Consider the following 19678-nt stretch of genomic DNA (forward strand, 5'->3'; position numbering starts at 1 on the left):
TCAGCAAGTACCCACAGGAGAAAAAAAATCAAGTGGGAGAAACCACCAGCCAGCATGGACATCTTGGCCCTCCACTGCCACTTTACTTTGTGAGCCTCAGATCTCCTTTTCTATGTCTTAAGAGATTTTTCACACCCATGGAGGATGACAGAGAAAAGTAGAAAGGAGGTAGGGCCTCCAAGAAACAAGGAGAAGCCATTGCAATTTCTAAGTTATTGCCTTTTCTATCATTTGCAACAATTGCAACACTTCTAGGAACAGAAACAAAGATAAACTCAGGTGGAAAAGCTTATATGACATTTGCCATGTTTACAAATTCACCCATGCTGAGTATTTAAAAATGTATCTTTTATTAAAATAGATGTCTAATTCTGTAGTCAGTGATCTATCTTACAGAAGCAACATCTAAAGGTGACTTATTCTCTATAGCTGACTGACCTTAAGTTCTTAAGTACATTCCCTGAAGTACTTTTGTAGAACACAGACAACATGATCACTTTCAGAATTACTGGAAAGTATGAACAAGTGCAGAATGCAGGCTTGTTGAAGTTAAATGGAATGCTTACTTAGCACATAAAAGGTACTTGTCTTCATGCACCCAACCCCACACACACTCAACTCTCCTATCATGGTTCTCTTACACAATATAGAAAGTTATTTAACCTGGTTCAGATCTTGTAGATGTGAATATGAGCTAGCCTTGACCTAAAGCTTTCAGTTCCTTCCCATGAAGTTACCAGACACAAGTACTGCATAATAGCCTTCACTGAAGAGATAAGAGGAATCCATGGGCAAAGACACTCATTGCTCAAACCTGAAGACTTGAGTTCTGTCCTTGGAATCTGTACTATGACAAGAGAATGGGCTCCACAATTCTGTCTCTGTCTTCCATATGTTCAGGACAGTACATGCATGCACACGCTCTGTCTTGCTCACACGTAGTAATAGAAATGTAGTCATAGCAATGACACATCCACAATAGTTACCTAGAGTTTGTCATATACTTATCATACACTCTACACTGAGTACATCCTCAAACCCTGCAGTCTCTTAGCTCTAAAATCTACAAATCACCCCTTTCCTCCTAAGGTTGTGGATCTTGAAATACCAAGATCTTTGCACAGGCACAGAATATATATTAAAGGTCTTTTTGGAAGGGAGCTGTGCAAAACAAGATCAATGCATTTGGATTTTAGCATGAAGAAGGACGATAGTCCTTCACCCACAATGACCATCACATGCCAAGCAACAGCATGTACTTTTAGATGATCTTGTGTATGTATGATAGATAATAAAACTGTTGTTTGGTGAAATAAAATAATCTGTATGGCTCATTCATAATGATCTTGCTGTGTTAGCCCTGGTGTATTCAGTAGGAAACCAAAGATCCATCCCCAGAGAAGGTAGAAAGCACCAATTGCTGTAGTTGTAATCTAATGCTGTAGTTATTAGTTCTAATCTCTGTGCATTGGCTGTGGCACATGTGCACTCATACTCATATACACTGTCATTCTAAGATTAATAAAATAATAATCTGTAGGAGGCTCTACAGACATTGAGTGTATGGTGCAGATTCAAATCTTTGTTCACTGCAGCCCATAGTGAAAGAAAATGAACAGGAATCAATGCTGAGTAGTGGTCCCAACTGCACGCTGTGTGTTCTAGATTACATAGGGTTTTTCAGCAACGGAGCAAAAATAAGAGTCAGAAATTTATTCCCAGGCAAAATGGCTTTGAATAATAATGGTACAATAATCTTCTAAAATATCACTGCAGTATAATGGTTCTGCTCCCCTCAGTTAGATTATTGATGAATTCTGAGTGGGTTTTTAGGGTGCAAGACATAGAACATGAAGATTTATCTATGATTTGAGCAGTGTTTAAACAAACTCTCCACACGCAGACTGTAAACTTAAGGAACATAAAAAATGAGCTTCCACAATAGTAGTCAACTTCCATAAATTCTCTCTACAGTTTCAATTAGAAGCAGTAGCATCTCTTCATTTTATAGCGTGCCTGTGAGCTGTTAACCAGCTGCCAGGCTTCAGCCCTGCAGTGACTGTCTATCAGAGATGAGTGAAATAATTCCTTGTATTTATGGCATATTGCCATGTTTTCAAGCTCATATTCCCATGTGCTCTGAACCTATGAAAATTACTGAGATGAAGTTTGTAAGAGCACACATACTCATCTATCTGCTTGGTCTTCACCTGTCTTAATGAGAAGGTTGAGCTGACTGCAGGTGATACTAATGGGTGCAATGCAGTTTTATTTTTTAAAAGAACACTTTTTAAGAGGTGTGGTGGTAACCTTTCTCATGTGCTATTACAGCCTGCAACTATGTGTACTTAAGCCCATCATTCTCTTAATGTCTGGATTTGCTTTGCACTGCATGTCAAAAATCCTGCTTGGTTCCTGAGTGTACTTTTCTCAGGAGCTTATCTTGTTAATGCTCCACAATTAGCCAAAAATTACTCATTTTCCATCCTTACCAGAGCATAATTTCCTTAGAAAATGTAACTAAGAGCTGCATTTTGAACTTAGATGAGTGCTTTGAGATACAACCAACATTCCCAAGCACTTAAAATATGTGAAGAGTATGCTAAGGATGCCTTTCAAAGGAAACACATTTCCAGCAATGTATGTGTGTGTGTGTGTGTGTGTGTGTGTGTGTGTGTGTGTGCGCGTGTAGCTGACTCGGTTGGTAGAATGTTTGCCATGCAAGCATGAGAAACTGAGTTTGAATTCTCATTACCCATATAAAATACTAGGCATGGCATGGAACTTCTTGAGTTTCAGTGATGGTGAGGCTGAGTTAAGCAGGCTCCTGATGTTCACTGACAACCCAGCCTATATAAGTCACAAAGCTTCCATATGGATGAGTAGCCCATGTCACACAAAGTAAAGTTATAGGTGAAGGCAGAGACCTGGAACTCAAGACCAGCCAGTTTAGGTATATTGGTGAAGCCCTGATTCACAAAGAGACCTTATTTCAAAGAATAAAATGGGAAGTTGCAGAGCAAGATGTTTTGATTCCAACCTCTGGCTTCTATATGTAACCACAAAGAACGCTGAATTTTTAGGCATGCACCACTCACACACAGAGACACACACATACACACATACACACATACACACATATACACATACACACATGCACAGAAATGTGCACACACCCCCACACACCGACACACACACATTCACACACACAATGGGGATTAAAGTAACTATCATACCAATAATGTTCCCTTTGGCACCTTTCTCCTTTATAGTAACTGAGCATCCCCATTTTGCATCATTTTTGCATCTCTTCCTGAGTTCCAGTTTACAACACAAGTGTGCCCTGCTATGAATACAGAAGTGCCAAGATAATTAGACCTCAAGGTCTTCCATCAATAGGTTGCCAAATCAATGACCTATCATTTCAGTGCTCTTCATCTTTTCTCTCTGTCCCACAGGGTGCCCTGACAATCTCACCGATTCCCAATGCTTAAACCCCATTAAGGCTTTCCAAGGCTGCATGAGGCTCATCTTTATTGATAACCAGCCCAAGGACCTCATTTCAGTTCAGCAAGGTTCCCTGGGGAGTTTTAGTGATTTACACATTGATCTGTGTAGCATCAAAGACAGGTAATTATTGTCTTGTCTCCTCTGTTCCTCCACCCCTTCCCATTCTCACTGTTCTGAATATGAGTTTCTTTAAGCAAAATTCTAATCTGTAGACAGTAGCCACATTAGATATAATTGAGTTGCCTAATAGAAAATATTTCTGAAGGGATTTCAGGCCCATTGAAAATGGTTTAAATTGGTTGAGTCTCTCTTCATGATGACTTGCAGTAAATGGGATATGCAAATTAAATCAAAATACAGATTTGTAAAAGGATTAAAATTTTATGCATAAACAATACTTGGTTACTTTGAAGTTAAGAGTAAAGCAGAAAGTAGGGAGGAATTTCTCTCCCTAAACCATTTTATTCCGTGCCTGCTGTGGGTATTCTTCCTATAATGTTAACAGATTCAGGAAGTCTATAGCTAAGGGGCTGGCTGTTGCTCACTGTGAATGTCCTCAATTGGGGTTGTCTTGTCCTAGCTGCTACCAACCCCATTCACTGCTTCTCTCATTCTAAAGTGATCAGACAGTAAACTAGTAAGAACCAGTCATTTTATTCTACAACCTAGATATCTAACATGATGCTCATGTTCTAGTGGCAGCTCTCTTGAGATTTAGCTCCTCTTATGGTAGAAGGTTCTAGATTTTAACTCAAAAAAGCCAAACAATGGATGCTGAGTTTCAGCAGTATTTTGATGTGTTCCTTCTGTAGCAACTACCTCCTTCATTCTTCTAATTCTGCTTACCCCTTTTAAGATATTAATGAGCAGATGGGTAAATAGGATTTGTTAAGTGGATACCTATGTGTTGGTATTTAAGGTCCTTGGCTACATTAATTAGCCATTGCTATAAACTGATATGTACGCTGATTTGTGAAAAGTGATACTAGTAAGAACATGTGACACCAGTAAGCTCATACCACTTTGAGGAGGAGGAGTGAAATGGAGGAAATTTGGGTATGTGATATATACATATATATTGGTTTTTCAAGACAGGGTTTCTCTGGTTAGCCCTGGCTATCCTGGAACTCACTCTGCAGACCAGGATGTCCTCAAACTCAGAAATCTTCCTGCCTTTGCCTCCCAAGTGCTGAGATTAAAGGCATGCACCACCAATGCCTGGCTTGAATTACATCTTAAAGGATAAATCAAAATCATGTTTGGCCAAGTTGAGAGTAGACAAAAGCTGATAGGAGATACTGCCACAGAATAGCCAGGCAAAAGACAGGGCTTGTAAGTATTGCCAAGTTAAAATAATTTGATTTTGCATTTAATATCTCCAGTAGTGGGATGCATTTTGTAACTAACAGCATATGATAGTATTTTGACAATATGCATTTCCTGAGAAGCAAGAAATTGATGTCTTGTCTTTCAATCCACCATGTCTTAGGTTCAGTTGACATGATTCAGCCTTTAGGTCAAGCAGGAAAGTCGCACGGCTTCCATATAGCTTGGGATGTGGACCTGGAATTATCAAAATGAAGACTTTTGTGCTAGCAGATTTTGGTTTCATATTTTTTTTCCTTTTTTTTATTACGTATTTTCCTCAATTACATTTCCAATGCTATCCCAAAAGTCCCCCATACCCTCCCCCCAATCCCCTACCCACCCATTCCCACTTTTTGGCCCTGGCATTCCCCTTTCATATTCTATGTGAGAACTGAGAAGGACCATCATCAGATTTGCTTAGAAACATGAGTTAAGAAAAATATGGTGGCACACACCTTTAATCCCAGCACTTGGGAGGCAGAGGTAGGCGAATTTCTGAGTTCGAGGCCAGCCTGGTCTGCAGAGTGAGTTCCAGGACAGCCAGGAGTACACAGAGAAACCCTGTCTTGAAAAATCAAAAAAAAAAAAAAAACCCAAACAACAACAACAACAACAAAACCATATTGCCATAGTAAGTGGAGTAAGGGAGATGATTTTTTTCCAGTCCAGGGAGAAATGATGAAAAGTATCAGGTGCCTTTACTGTGGAACATGGGAAATCAGCCATGTAGCATGTGGTCTTTGCTAATGTTGGCTATGACCACTATAATCACAAGGAACATTTGCATGCATTTCTGATACCATTGCAAATGATATTCCCAACACATCACACTGACTTCTTGATCCTTGTGCTTTTTTTTTTTTTTTTCATTTGACCAACTGGAAAAGTGGGTAATAAAACGTGTACTTCATTAACATGTGCTAATATAGAGGTTTCCAAATCAAAGCTATTACAGGATATGGGTACCATCCCAAGTCTATATTCCTAGCAATGGAGGAACTCCCAAATTCATCATCTGGTACAGCATTTTGTGTTACAGATCAATACAGGGACACTTGTCAAATGGGCTATCTTTGATATCTTATCATACAATCATGGAAGGTCTCATTATTTTTAATTACAAGAAAGTCATTGCCATCAGCCCTGCACTTTATTTTTGTGTAATTGTAGTCTTGAGTAATTATATTACATACAATTGTGTTTGGTTTTATTGTATAATATGAAATGTATTTGCTTTAGTGGATAAGTGGTATATTTCACTTGAATTGCAGTCATTTTCTTATTGATCTAATTTGCATTTGTTTGAAATCTGGGAGGCAGGTGTTTTCAGAGTTTTGTGTTTTCTTTTAAGTTTTGAAATAAAGATAAATGTCATAAAGGAAGTTCATATACATGTAAACTAGTAACAGCAATAGATACAAGGAGGGAAAATATGTGGTATAGATGCACAATAAAGAGGCAATTTGTCAGAGATCAGGAAGTGTAAGAAAAGCCTCAGTGCTTGGGGAAGTAGATGGCAGGGGCTCTCTTGATCTCCTTGCCTATCTCAAAGAGGGATGTTTGTTCCATTTGTCATGTATGAATATGTAAACCAGCTGGTATGAATCTAGGCATAGCAGGGGATGATCCTGGCCCCTGGCTAACAAGACTATAGAGGCCTGAGAGTTTCCCCTTAGACAGCAGATACTAAGAACTCTATCTTTGTATCTATGTCCTTTTTCACCTTTAGAGTGAAGTGGGGTCCACCTATATACTCTAGCTTCTCATCTTTTGTTTCCAAATATGTTTCTTACAAATTCAAATATCTTAGTGCTAGTCATTTGTGAAGGATAGCAAATATGGGAAGGCCATAGCAGTCTTCAAGGAAAAAGGCACAAAGCTGCAAAATCTTAAAGTACTTTTCAGTGAGCTATTTCAGGCCTTGGGAAATGATGTCTACAAATTTCTAAGCTCAGTTTCCTTTGAGGCATTTAATGTCTACCCTTGAAAAATCACTTATGGCTGGAGAGAAGTCTCCCTGAGTAAGAATGCTTTCTTCAAAAACATGAGGATCTGAGTTAAGATACCAGTGTACATGTAACAAACTAAACACAGTAACACGTGAGTACCTGTAACCCTAGTGCTATAGGAACTAGAGATGGAAGCTTTCTGCAGCTTTCCAGTTGCCAGCCTAGTTAGAACAAAACAGTAGCAACAACAACAAAAACATAATTACTTCCAGGTTCAAGAAAAAGAACATCCCTCAAAAGGATAAGATAGAGAATGATAAATGAGGATAGCTAACACCCTCTTCCTTCCTTCCACCTGTTCACAGGCATGTGCATACATATGCATACATACATGTTATATCTCCCCCATACACAGCAATATTGATAAACTTTATTATGACTGACAAATACTGATTTCTGTGCAGCTTTCTAAAATGCCAGGGAAATTTTGGATACTACAAGTTTCATTCCCTGTGCACTACCCTCATACAGCAATATAATTTGAGGGAGGTCCTTAGATATCATCCAGTCCCAGTCCCAGAAATGGACATCATGTGAAAGCTGCAAAATTAAATATCAAATCAGGGTTTATTGCTCCTGGCCTCTGCGATTGTATCCTAAGTGCATTTCCTTCTAATCCTTGTGAAAATGCAAACCATTTGTGTTCTTCACTCAATGGAACACATGTAAAACCGTGTATTCAGTTTCCTACAGTTAAATAAGTCATAAATACAATTTCCTCCTTCTGTATCTTGTTCTTTTTCTCTTACAACATTTTCTTGTAAGAAAAACATGTGTCTCACTCTCTGGTCAGGATTCTTAGCTTCTCAGCTTGAGCAGGGAGAACTACAAACACAGAAGATGGTAAAAACATTATGTTGGATAACCTCCACAGAGTGCTTATACATCCCATCTCATATGTGGGAGTGTGTTAAAAAACAGTGAGCAATATAAAAAGACATGCATATGTCTGAGCTCTTTTCTAAAATGGAACGCCTTTATATCAGGTGCTGGGGAAGCCAGGGTAAGGGCAATGCCCACACCATCTGAGCACTTCCCTCTAAGTGAGAAATGCTACAATATGGTATTCTCCCTTTATGCTTGAAAGGGTCTGAAGTAAAACCAGGATCACTCTGCTGCCTTTTGCTTTTTAATTTATCATATTTTACCCTGTTTCATGGAGGAAAACAAAAGTGCATTTTATCTAGCAGTTACTGAATAAACATTCTTTAGCTATTACTTCCTTTAACTATCTCCACAATCTTGTAGAAATTAAGTGGTTCTTCAAGTGTGGCTGATGTACAATATCACAGCACACAGTGCAACTTGATAGAAATGAAATTTCTAGGGCTGTGAGATGGTCCATTAGTTGCGAGCCCTTGCTGCTCTGGGAGAAGTCGAGAGTTTCATTCCCAGCACCTACATTGGTGACTCATAACCACTTGTAATTCTATACACAGTAGATTTGTCATCCTCTTCTGGTCTCCATGAGTACCTGCACTCAGATACATACATATAATTTAAAAACAAAGTAAATTTTAAAGGAGTTAGTTATATCTAGGTGCCAACCTGGGAAGAGGGAAAGGATTTCAGGATGTATTCCTAAAGAACACTCTAAAGAACTCTCACATTTAAGATCTCTGGGGTTTTCACCAATGCTAGGAAAGTTTGCCAACGGCTCATTTAAGGTAAAATATTTAGTGGTCACAGGAGTCATATTCAAGTCCAGTGTTTGTCAATTTCTGAGTCTGTGGAAGTGTGTGTCATCTGTTGCTAAAGTTCAAAAGAAGAGTAAGGGCTTGGGTGGCCAGAGCTAGTAAAGGAGCCTACCTGAGGAATGGGATGAGTTGAAGGAGATCATGGAGCATAGACCGGACACTTATTGTGGATGGCGTAAGGTAGGAATGAGAAGATGGGAAGCATTTGAATATCAGTTTGCATGATCAAAAGGCTCCACCAGGTAATTGCATTGCCTCACAAGGAATGGAAGTCAAGGCCAGAGGAACTAGCCAGCACAACAAAGTATCTGCAGTCTGAGTCAAATTAGTAGCTAATTTTTACTTTTTTTTCCTTCTTTTATTAGATATTTTATTTATTTACATTTCAAATGTTATCCCCTTTCCCTGTTTCCTCCCAGAAACCCCCTATCTCTCTCCCCTCCCCCTGCTTCTATGAGGATATTCCCCCACCCACCCACTCCTGCCTCCTTGCCATGGCATTCTTCTACCCTGGGGCATTGAGCCTTAACAAGACCAAGGGCCTCTCCTCCAATTGATACCCAACAAGGCCATCCTCTGCTAAATATGTGGCTGGAGCCATGTGTACTCTTTGGTTGCTGGTTTAGTCCCTGGGAGTTCTGAGGGTTCTGGTTGGTTGATATTGTTGTTCTTCCTATGGGGTTAAAAACCCCATCAGCTTCTGATCAGGGGACATATGTGTGTTTGTGTGTGTGTGTGTGTGTGTGTTTTCATGTGTTATATGTATGTTATAATGCAGAATGTCTTCCTTTGATTCACTCATCGAGGATTATTTATTCTTGTGTTTTCTTTGGTGTGTGTAATCTCTTCAGATGCACTATTTCTTCTAATGCCTTCTGAGGGGCTGAATTGGTAAATTTGATTAAATTTGGTTTTAATGTGGAATATTTTCTATCTTCATCCATAGTGATTGATAGTTGTGCTGGACACAGTAGTTTGGGCTGTATCTGTGGTTGCTTAGAGTTTGTAAAATATCTTTGTATGTGTGTGTGTGCTATGCTCTGAGTGTGTGTGTGTGTATGTACTATGCTCCATGTATGTGTATATATGTTGTATGCTGTGTTTGTATGTATTGATGTTCTCTGTGTGTTTGTGTGTGTGTGTGCATTGTGTCCATATGTCGTGTGTGTGTGTGTGTATGTGTGTGTGTATGTGTGTGTGTTCCTAACTACAGTAGGGATCATCATTAACTACAGTTTCTAATAATGAGTTTGAGTCACAAAGCAGCAAATTAACTTTTCCAAGGCCATGTAGCCAACATGTAGCAGAACCTAGAAATGCATCAAAAACTGATGGAGGAGAATTATTCCCATGTTTCTACATGTTCCTCACTCTAATCTGTGGAGAGCAGGAACCCCCAACTCTTTCGTAGAAATCTGAAGCAAGAAGTGATGTGTTTGCATGATGCATCAGAAATCACACACTGTAAGAGCTGGAAAAACCCATTCAGTTGGTAAACTGGGTGTTGCCAAAGCATGAGGACCTATGCTTGGAATACAGCATCCACATAAAAGTAGAACAGAGTGGTATACTTAAATTCCCAAGATGGAGAGGCAAAGACAAGAGGTCCCCTCTAGTTCTCTGGCCAGTTGGTCTCCTTAATCAATGGTTTGCAAATTCGGTGAGAAAACTTGTCTCAAAATAGAAATAATGTGTAGCATGATTGAAGAAGACCTGTAACATTGATCACTGTCTTCCACATGCTCAATACATATGTGCACATATATCTTCAACCATTTGTGCACACAAAAACCTGAACGGGAGTTACAATCCATGTTTCGTATTGTCACACTTGTAAAAACATACTAAGACTCAGAACACATTGGGATCTAAGATTTCCTGGAGAAGTCTTGGCGTTACCTAGTTCTCGGGATGATTGTGGAAGGGAGGAACTTAATTAGCCTGGAATAACTGTTCTATGTAGGAAGAGTCTGAGAGACTTTCTCAGTATAGGCACTCCATCTGGAACTCCTCAAGGGAAAAATGAAAGAAAGAAAAAAGGAAAAAGAAAAAAGAAAGAAAGGAAGGAAGAAAAAAGAAAAGAAAGAAAAACCTGAATCATTCTTGTGCCTTGGTAATAGTTGAGAATGTAGCTGATTGGTGGACACAGTTGAGGACCTCTGTTTTCAGAAACCACTGTAAAAGATGTTAACAGATATATGGTGATTATAATTATTTTCATTATTTCTTCTTTTTCATCTCTTCCTCATTCTGCTCCTCGTCCTTCTTATTTTTCTTCCTCCTTCCCTTTCATTTTGAGACAGGATTTCACAATTTGTAAAGACTGGCCCAGATTTTACACTCTAGTTGAGGTAAGCCTGGAATTAAATTCATAATAATATTTCCACCTTAGCCTACAAAGTTCTAGGGTTTTAGGCATGAGTTAATATGCCTGGTTAAGAAACATAATTTGACCAAATAATTATGGAAGCAATCCTGTTTCCAAATTGGACAAGGAACATGATATAAATACATGAAGCATTAGAAGATAATCTGAGATGAAGGTTCCAAGAATAGGATGCTATGTGCATTATTGTTTCTGTAAATGAAGATGGACAGGAGTTCCACCAGCAAAATACTTGCCAGTACAATCATGAGACCTGAGTTGGAGATCCAGAATCCTCTTAAAATTGTCAAATGCAGTTGCATCCTTGATTTACCAGCTCAGAAAAGGTGGAGACTGATAGATCTATGAGGCTATTTCACCAAACAGCCTAGCTCACTTTCTGAGTTCTGGGTAAAACTGAGATATTCTGCCTTAACAAAATAAGGTGGAATGACAACCACGAAAAATGACCACCAAGCTCTCCTTCTGCAGCTTCCATGAACACATGTGTAAAGTCATGAATACACAGACACACACAGAAACACACACACACACACAACCCCAAAACTCTACTAATTCTCTAACATTAGTGAATTTATAGTATGGAATTTTTAAGTGATGTGATCTCACATTATAGGCTCATGTTTCAGATGAAGTAACTGAGCAGAGAATGATTTCCTTAGACACAATTCATCCCCAAACCATGTCCCCCACTTCCTTAAATGTGCAATTGTTACTGTAATACAAATGGAGCTGGCTGGCTTTAATTATGTGTGTTGTTGTCTGTATGTACATGTGCCTATATGTAAATGGATGTACAGGTATACATGTTTCCTGAAGGCCAGTGGCTCACAGTCACAGACCACCTAGTTTTTGAAGACATATTCTCTCATTGAACCTGAATTTACTTGACTCCTGCAGAATACTTTCCTAGCATACATGGGATTTTCAGAGACAGCCCCTGTACTGTCTAGAAGAACTAAAACTGTATCCAAACCCCACCTGCCATATAACTGCTCTTACAACCCACCCAGATATTTCCTTGTTTAACTAATTTTTGATGGTGTCCAGTTGTCATCATTATTTGGACTCTGCTTTAGAAGGTTCTGGATGTCATTATTGCATTCTGCTGAATGCAGGTGCTTTGACACATGTCATAATTTGAACACTTCTGACTTTAACAACATTTACTCTTGGTGGTTGGAGATGAACCACACACAAATATTGCACAGGTAAACATTATCCTTTGGTGCTAGATATAGTATTTACTCAAGATGAAGAATAAACTTAGAAAAAATTGGTATTCACCTAAAACTCTTCACACTAGGGAAGGAAGGACAACCAGTTGGCCCAGATTTGAACATGTAGTAAGGAAAGTAACACACATAACTGAAGTTTCATTGCTAGTAAATATTTTCTACACATTTACAGCATGTTAGAACTAAAGTGGAGCTTAAGGATAGTGGCACTTTGTCACAGCTTGAGCCAGAGTCTGTGATGCTCTTTCCTGTGATCCATACCCAACACAACTAGATAATGACATGTCTTCTAAGAGTTAGGAATCATCCTTTCACCTCTTTCTCATCTTGAAAACTTCCACATAGATAGTGCAAGATTTTTACTCTACTTGAAAACCAAGAATACCTAATAAAAGCACTCCCAGTGCTAGCTGTTCCTATTCTGTAACCACTATCTAGCAAGAACATTTTATTTTGCAAGGTGATCATAAAATTAGACAAACAAGCCACAGCAATATAAACTATAAATAATATAGTAGAAGGAAGCACACTAGCATGATATCTTTTTTTTTAATTAGTGAATTCAATTTTTATTAACTCTACTGAAGAGATCTTACAATTTCTTTAAGATCGTAGCTAATGTTAATAATTCTAAGATAACTTCTTTCAAAAGATGTTAAAATGTACAACAGTGAAGGGTTTTGCATCAATAACTATGGTAATTTTTTTTTACATATTTTCCTCAATTACATTTCCAATGCTATCCCAAAGTCCCCCATACCCTCCACCCTATTTTCCTACCCACCCATTCCCATTTTTTTGGCCCTGGCATTCCCCTGTACTGGGACATATAAAGTTTGCATGTCCAATGGGCCTCTCTTTCCAGTGATGGCCGACTAGGCCATCTTTTGATACATATATCTTTATTACAATCTTATGCTTTAAGAAAATAAATGGAACATGTCTGGAGTATGGAGAGAAGGCAGCTAAAGAGAAGAAAAAAAGAAATGGACAGTGCTTTTAGAGAATGTTAAGGATGTGACTGCCCTTCCCATAATGAGATATGGGGAGAGTACATTGGGAATCCATGTAGCTCCTGGAAGCCAGATTGACAACTGTGAAGTTGGCTCTGTTTGCCTGGAGGAATGACAAGCAGTGGCCCTAAAGGGTGCTGACAGGTTTGTACCCCTGTCTGCTTTTATCTGAAAGTGGAAATACAAAAGAATAGAATTTTTTTCAGCTTATAAATCAAGAGTAGAATTATGTACTCTTTTTTTCCTCATCATTATCAAAAGTACCTCTGTTATTCGTTCATTTATTGGCTATGTCAGACTCCACAATTTTCTGGTCTGTAAAACTCTGCTTCTAACTTTTACCAAATGTAGTTTAGCATCTGGTGTGTGTGTGTGTGTGTGTGTGTGTGTGTGTGTGTGTGTGTGTATGTATGTGTGTGTGTGTGTNTGTGTGTGTGTGTGTGTGTGTGTGTGTATGTATGTGTGTGTGTGTGTATGTGTGTGTGTGTGTGTGTCTGTCTGTCTGTCTGTCTGTCTGTTTGTCTGTCTAGGAATGCATGCACATGAATGTGCATATATAGTGCATATATATGTAGGCCCAAGGTCAATTCAAAGTTTGTCCCACAGTTGTTTTTCCTTCCTTACTCTTTTGAGACAGTATATCTTATTAAACTTATTTATAGCATACCAGTTTCATTATGTGCTCAGCCTACAAAGCTCCAGGGATCCTACTGCCTCTTCTTCAGTGATATAATTACAGATACATGCCACCATGTGCAATGTTTACATAAGTTCTGAGGATCCATACCTCAAGACTTTATAACAAGTACTTAACTGACAGATCTATATCCTTAGTTCATAAAATCCCATTAAAAATGATGAAAAATAATGATAAAAGAATATAAGAGATGGGTGTTTTTTATCCTCTTTGTAGTTTTTTTCCTCATCTTTTCAGTATTTGGTTGAAGTTAGAACACTTAAATATAGTAAAATAAAATAATAGGACAGGTTCAATGCTGCAAACAGCCTATTATCTACTAATTATGTGGCTCAAACCTTGAGGCACTGTACTGAAATATAAACACAAGCTCATCTCATTTTATAAGGGAGGGAGCTAACGTTGAGAGGAGTTAAATGGCTTATCCAGTTACATAGATAGCAAGTATTTTCATTAGAAACTTAACAGGCTCCTGCGATCCTTTGAAACTTCTAAAATGTTTCCCCTTGAAAGTCACACTACACACTGAGTAGGTTTTCATGAATCACCTGGATGATACAGGATAGCATCTATACAAAGCTATACTGCACCTAGAACAATGCTGATGTCAGAGGAAGGACATGCCACATAAAAAGGCTGATAAACTAGACAGGAATAAAGAAAAGCACATGTCTGGAGATAATTGAGCCAAGGATCCAAACAAAAACCTTGCTCATAATAGATGTTTGAAATAATGGCATCCTATTCTCAGGAAAAAAAAATATCAAACAGGAGACAATAGGACTAGATCAGTAGCACACGTCTGTATTCCTTTACTGGGGCAAAGTAGATGAGAATCTCTCGTGATTTGAATGGAAACTTTTCCACACAGGCTCATGTTTGAACACTGGGTCCTCACTTGTTTCAAAGGTGTTTGTGATATTTTATGAGGCAAAGACAAGCTAGACTAAGTTGATCCCTGGTGATGGCCTGTGATATTTGATAGCCAAGCCCACTATCTGTTCACTTTCATCCTCCTGTGGCAGCAATGTGTCCAGCTAAGTCTCCAGTCTTTGCTGTTAGGCACTCTCTGCATGCTGTTTTGTCTTCTCTGCCAAGGTTGAATCCATTCCCTTGACATGTAAACCAGATAAACCTTTCCTTCATTATGTAGCTTATATAAGGTGTTTTATCAGCAACGGGTTCAGTAACTAATATAAAACACAGGAAGGGTTTCAAACCAGTATTTGCTTTGAAGAATCAAGTACTAAGGATATAGACTATACTACTCATTGTGATGTTTTTTTAATTTTTAGATATTTTTATATTAGATATTTTATTTATTTACATTTCAAATGCTATCCCCTTCCCTAGTTTCCATTCCTAAAATCCCCTATCCCCTCCCCCTTCCCATGCTCCCCAACCCTCCCACTCCATTGGAATGTTTTATAACAAGGAAAGTGTTCTTTTTTCATACTCGTGAATGCAGTCACTAGTGACAATTATGAACTTAAAATATGGTTATTTTAAAAAGAAACTGAGTTTTAAATATTTATTCAGTTTTAATAAGTTTACATTTTGATTGACTTCCAAACTCTGTAACTATCCTTAATCTGACCCCAGGTCTAATTCACAGCCTTTTTAATATTTTATAAAGTTGAGAAAAACATATTATAATTCTTAGTGAAATATTGGGTCTCAGTAAAATTATAATTTTCAGAATCATCTTGTATACTGTGAATCTTGAATCCAAATCTTCTCCCTTGTGATATTTGTTTGCACAGATTATAATGCTGATGACTGATGCTCCTATAAATCCATGAAGGGTGAATTTTAGGACTTGTGAGTTTTGAGTCTTATTTGATGATGAATTCTGAGGTAAATACAATTTATAGGGTCTCCATAAAAAGTATGGTGGCTTCAGGTGGTCAGTCTCCCTCTCCCTCTCCCATTTCCCTCTCCCTCTCCCTCTCTCTCTTTCCCACCCTTCCATTAATCCCCTATCCCATCGCCATTCCCTCTGCCTCTATGAGGGTGTTCCTCCACTAACCCACCCACTCCCTCCTCCCCACCCTCAATTCCCCTACAGTGGGGCATCTATTAAGCCTTCTTAGGACCAAGGACTTCTCCCCCCATTGATGACTGACAAGGCCATCCTCTGCTATGCAGCTGAAGCCATGTGTACTCCTTGGTTCTTGGCTTAGTCCCTAAGAGTTCTTCCTGTTGGGTTGCACACACCTTCAGCACCTTCAGTCCTTTCTCTAACTTCTCCATTGGGGACCCTGTGCTCAGACCAATGGTAGGCTGTGAGGATTCACATCTGTATTTGTAAGGTTTTGGGAGGGCCTCTCAGGAGACAGCTATATCAGGTTCCTTTCAGCAAGCATTTCTTGACATCCACAATAGTGTCAGGTTTTGGTGACTGTATATGGGATGAATCAGCAGGTGAGACAGTCTCTGGATGGCCTTTTCTTTAGTCTCTGCTCTGCACTTTGTCTCCATATTTGCTCCCATGAGTATTTTGTTATGTTGTCTAATAAGGACCAAAAAATCCACACTTTGTTCTTCCTTCTTCTTGAGCTTCATGTGGTCTGAGAATTTTATCTTGCTTATTTGGAGCTTTGGGATAATATTCAATTATCAGTGAGTGCATACCATGTGTGTCCTTTTGTGATTGGGTTACCTCACTCAGGATGATATTTTCTAGTTCCATCTAATTGCCTAAGAATTTCATATGAAACCATCAGTTATAAAGGCTGAGTAGTAATCCATTGTGTAAATGTATCACATTTTCTGTATCCATTCCTCTGCTGAAGAACATCTTGGTTCTTTGCAGCTTCTGGCTATTATAAATAAGGCTGCTATGAACATAGCTGAGCATGTGCAATCCCCATCAAAATTCCAAATCAATTCTTCATAGAGCTAGAAAAAGCAATTTGCTAATTCATTTGGAAAAACAAAAAACACAGGACAGCCAAAACTATTCTCAACAACAAAAGAACTTCTGGGGGAAATCACTATCCCTAATATCAAGCTGTATTGCAGAGTGATAGTGATAAAAACTATATGTTATTGGTACAGAGACAGGCAGTAAGATCAACGGAATAGAATTGAAGAGGCAGAAATGAACCTACACACCCATGGTCACTTGATCTTTGACAAAGGAGCTAAAACCATCCAGTGGAAAAAATATAGCATTTTTATCAAATGATGCTGGTTTCAACTGGCAATCAGCGTGTAGAAAAATGCAAATTGAACCATTCTTATATCTTTGTACAAATCTCCAAGTCAAGTGCATCAAGGACCTCTACATAAAACCAAATACACTGAAACTTATAGAAAAGAAAGTGGGAATGAGCCTTGAACACATGGGCACAGGGGAAATTTTCCTGATCAAAACACCAATGGCTTATGCTCTAAGATTCAACAATTGAAAAATGGGGCCTCATAAAATTGCATAGCTTCTGTAAGGTAAAGGACACTATCAATAGGACATAATGGCAACCAAAAAATTGGGAAAAGATCTTTACCAATCCTCTATCTGATAGAGGGCTAATATCTGATGTACACAAATAACACAAGAAGTTAGACTCCAGAGAATCAAATAACCCTATTAAAAATGGGGTTCAGAGCTAAACAAAGAAATTTTAACTGAGGAATATCAAATGGCCGAGAAGCACCCAAAGAATTGTTCAACATCCTTAGTCTTCAAGGAAATGCAAATCAGAACAACCCTGAGATTCTACCTCACACTAGTCAGAATGGCTAAGATCAAAATCTCAGGTGACAGCAGATGTTGGTGAGGATGTAGAAAAAGAGGAATATTCCTACACTGTTGGTGGGATTGCAAGCTGGTACAAGGAATCTGGAAACCAGTCTGGAGGTTTTTCAGAAAATGGACATAATATTATCAGAGGACCCAGTATACCACTCCTGGGCATATACCCAAAATATTCTCCAACATATAACAAGGACAGATATACCTTATTTTTCAAGATAGGTTCTCCCATTAAATGTGTATTGCTCTAAATTGGGTAGACTAGTGATTTGAAAGCAACAGGAATCCTTCTGTGTCCACTTTCTAGCCCCAGAATTATAGGTGGGTGTTGCCACATTCAGCTTATTCTTTGAATGATTACTGAAAATCTTCATATTATAATTTTCTCTCTGAATCATCTCTCTAGCCCCTCACCTGGACCTTCGTACTAGAACAAATGAAAGCTTGGCATGCCTGATCATAGGTAGTAACCTACCATATACTTTAATCCTATATATAAAATAATCCTAAAATTTGATACCAATAATTTTGGCTACTTACTCCATATACTAGAATGTTTAAAAATAATTAGGAAATCTTTTAAAATGTATAAGTTGGTAACCCCAAATCCTAGACTTTCAGATTAAGTTTATCTGGAATGGAGACAGGGTTGTGTTGAGACAAACACCCAAGCACTTCTGTGGGTCATTTAGAAATATTGAGTCAGCAGTTAAAGCACATGAGTCTATTGAGCACATCAAAATATTGGCTCATCCATAAAAATTTTCCCTATATAACAAGGAACCAGATTCCCTCCCAGTTTTGTCTGATACTAACCATGATCAGTAGAAAATATTCATTTATTCAAAAAAGTTTGAGAAATGTCAATGTAACAAAAGTTAAATGATTTGCTTTTGCTGCAGGATCTCTCTCTCTCTCTCTCTCTCTCTCTCTCTCTCTCTCTCTCTCTCTCTGTGTGTGTGTGTGTGTGTGTGTGTGAGCATGCATGTGTGTATTGTACAAGTATATATTTCATATGCTTATAAACTGTAAGATGGTAAGTCTTTGGAAATAGCCTTCAATTTTGCAAACACATTTGATCACTATAATGGTTAATATTGATTTTAAATTCATGTAAAAAAAACAAACATATGAGCATGTCTGTGAGCAAGGTTCTAGATTAAGTTAAACGGGAAGTACCTGTCTTAGATGTGATCAGCACTAGTACCCAGAGTGGGTCCTGGAGAGAAGTAGAAAGGACCTGCTTAGTAGCATGTGTCTGTCTACTTCCTGTCTGCAAATGCTGTTATGACCTGCTACTTCCATGTGTTGCTGTATTTCCCCTGCTATAATTGATTCTTCCCACAAACTGAGACCAAACAAACCTGCCTCTCTTAGCAGGATTTGTCTAGTGGTTTATAATGGCCACTTGTGGAAGGAAATGACTAATACAGCCACAAAGCCCTTCTCTAGATGAGACTGCTTTTCAGGCATGTTTCAAAAAACCCTACTCTAGATTTCATAAATTATCATACACAGTAGGCACCCTGGGCTTTCCCTCTTATCACAAAGGCTGTAATGAAGGGAACTATGCATGCTCTAGGTAGACACTGGCTTCCCTGTCCCCTTCCTCTTTTCTCACATGTTTCTTCCTTCCAGTGTTGTCGAACTTGGAATTTTGATGTGTACATTTGGAGGGTTCCAGTTGTCTGCTTGGTTTCCACTATGTTAAATCTCCAAGTGACTCTTGATTTCTGAACCTCACTTTTCTGAACATAGTGATACTGTGTTGCAAAATTGTTTTATTGATTTGTTAGATTAATTGTCGTTACTGACTTTACCAAATTCACTCTACTGAGTGTACAGTTGAACACATGGCAGAAAGTGGCTTTGTGTTACATATGATAGTATTACATAAGAATAGACAAAAGGCGAAAAAGCACCTGGGCAGCTGGGGCGCAGGGTCTGCTGACACTCGCCAGCTACCCACAACACCCGCCACAGGATCTTAAGACTTCTGGTGA

General features: G+C 38.6%; 1 protein-coding gene across 4 annotated transcripts in view; it reads left to right on the plus strand.

Annotated features, from left to right (window-relative positions):
- The window catches only part of Cntnap5 (contactin associated protein like 5), an 893594-nt gene that overhangs the window by 499009 nt on the left and 374907 nt on the right, over positions 1-19678 (plus strand). For all 4 annotated transcript variants that reach the window (XM_029481690.1, XM_029481704.1, XM_029481709.1 and 1 more), the window contains one exon: positions 3459-3630. In XM_029481690.1, coding sequence (XP_029337550.1) covers positions 3459-3630 — 172 coding nt within the window. The remainder of the gene's footprint in view (positions 1-3458; positions 3631-19678) is intronic.

The sequence above is a fragment of the Mus caroli genome, chromosome 1, assembly GCF_900094665.2.
Source record: "Mus caroli chromosome 1, CAROLI_EIJ_v1.1, whole genome shotgun sequence".
In the NCBI taxonomy this organism is placed as follows: Eukaryota; Metazoa; Chordata; class Mammalia; order Rodentia; family Muridae; genus Mus; species Mus caroli.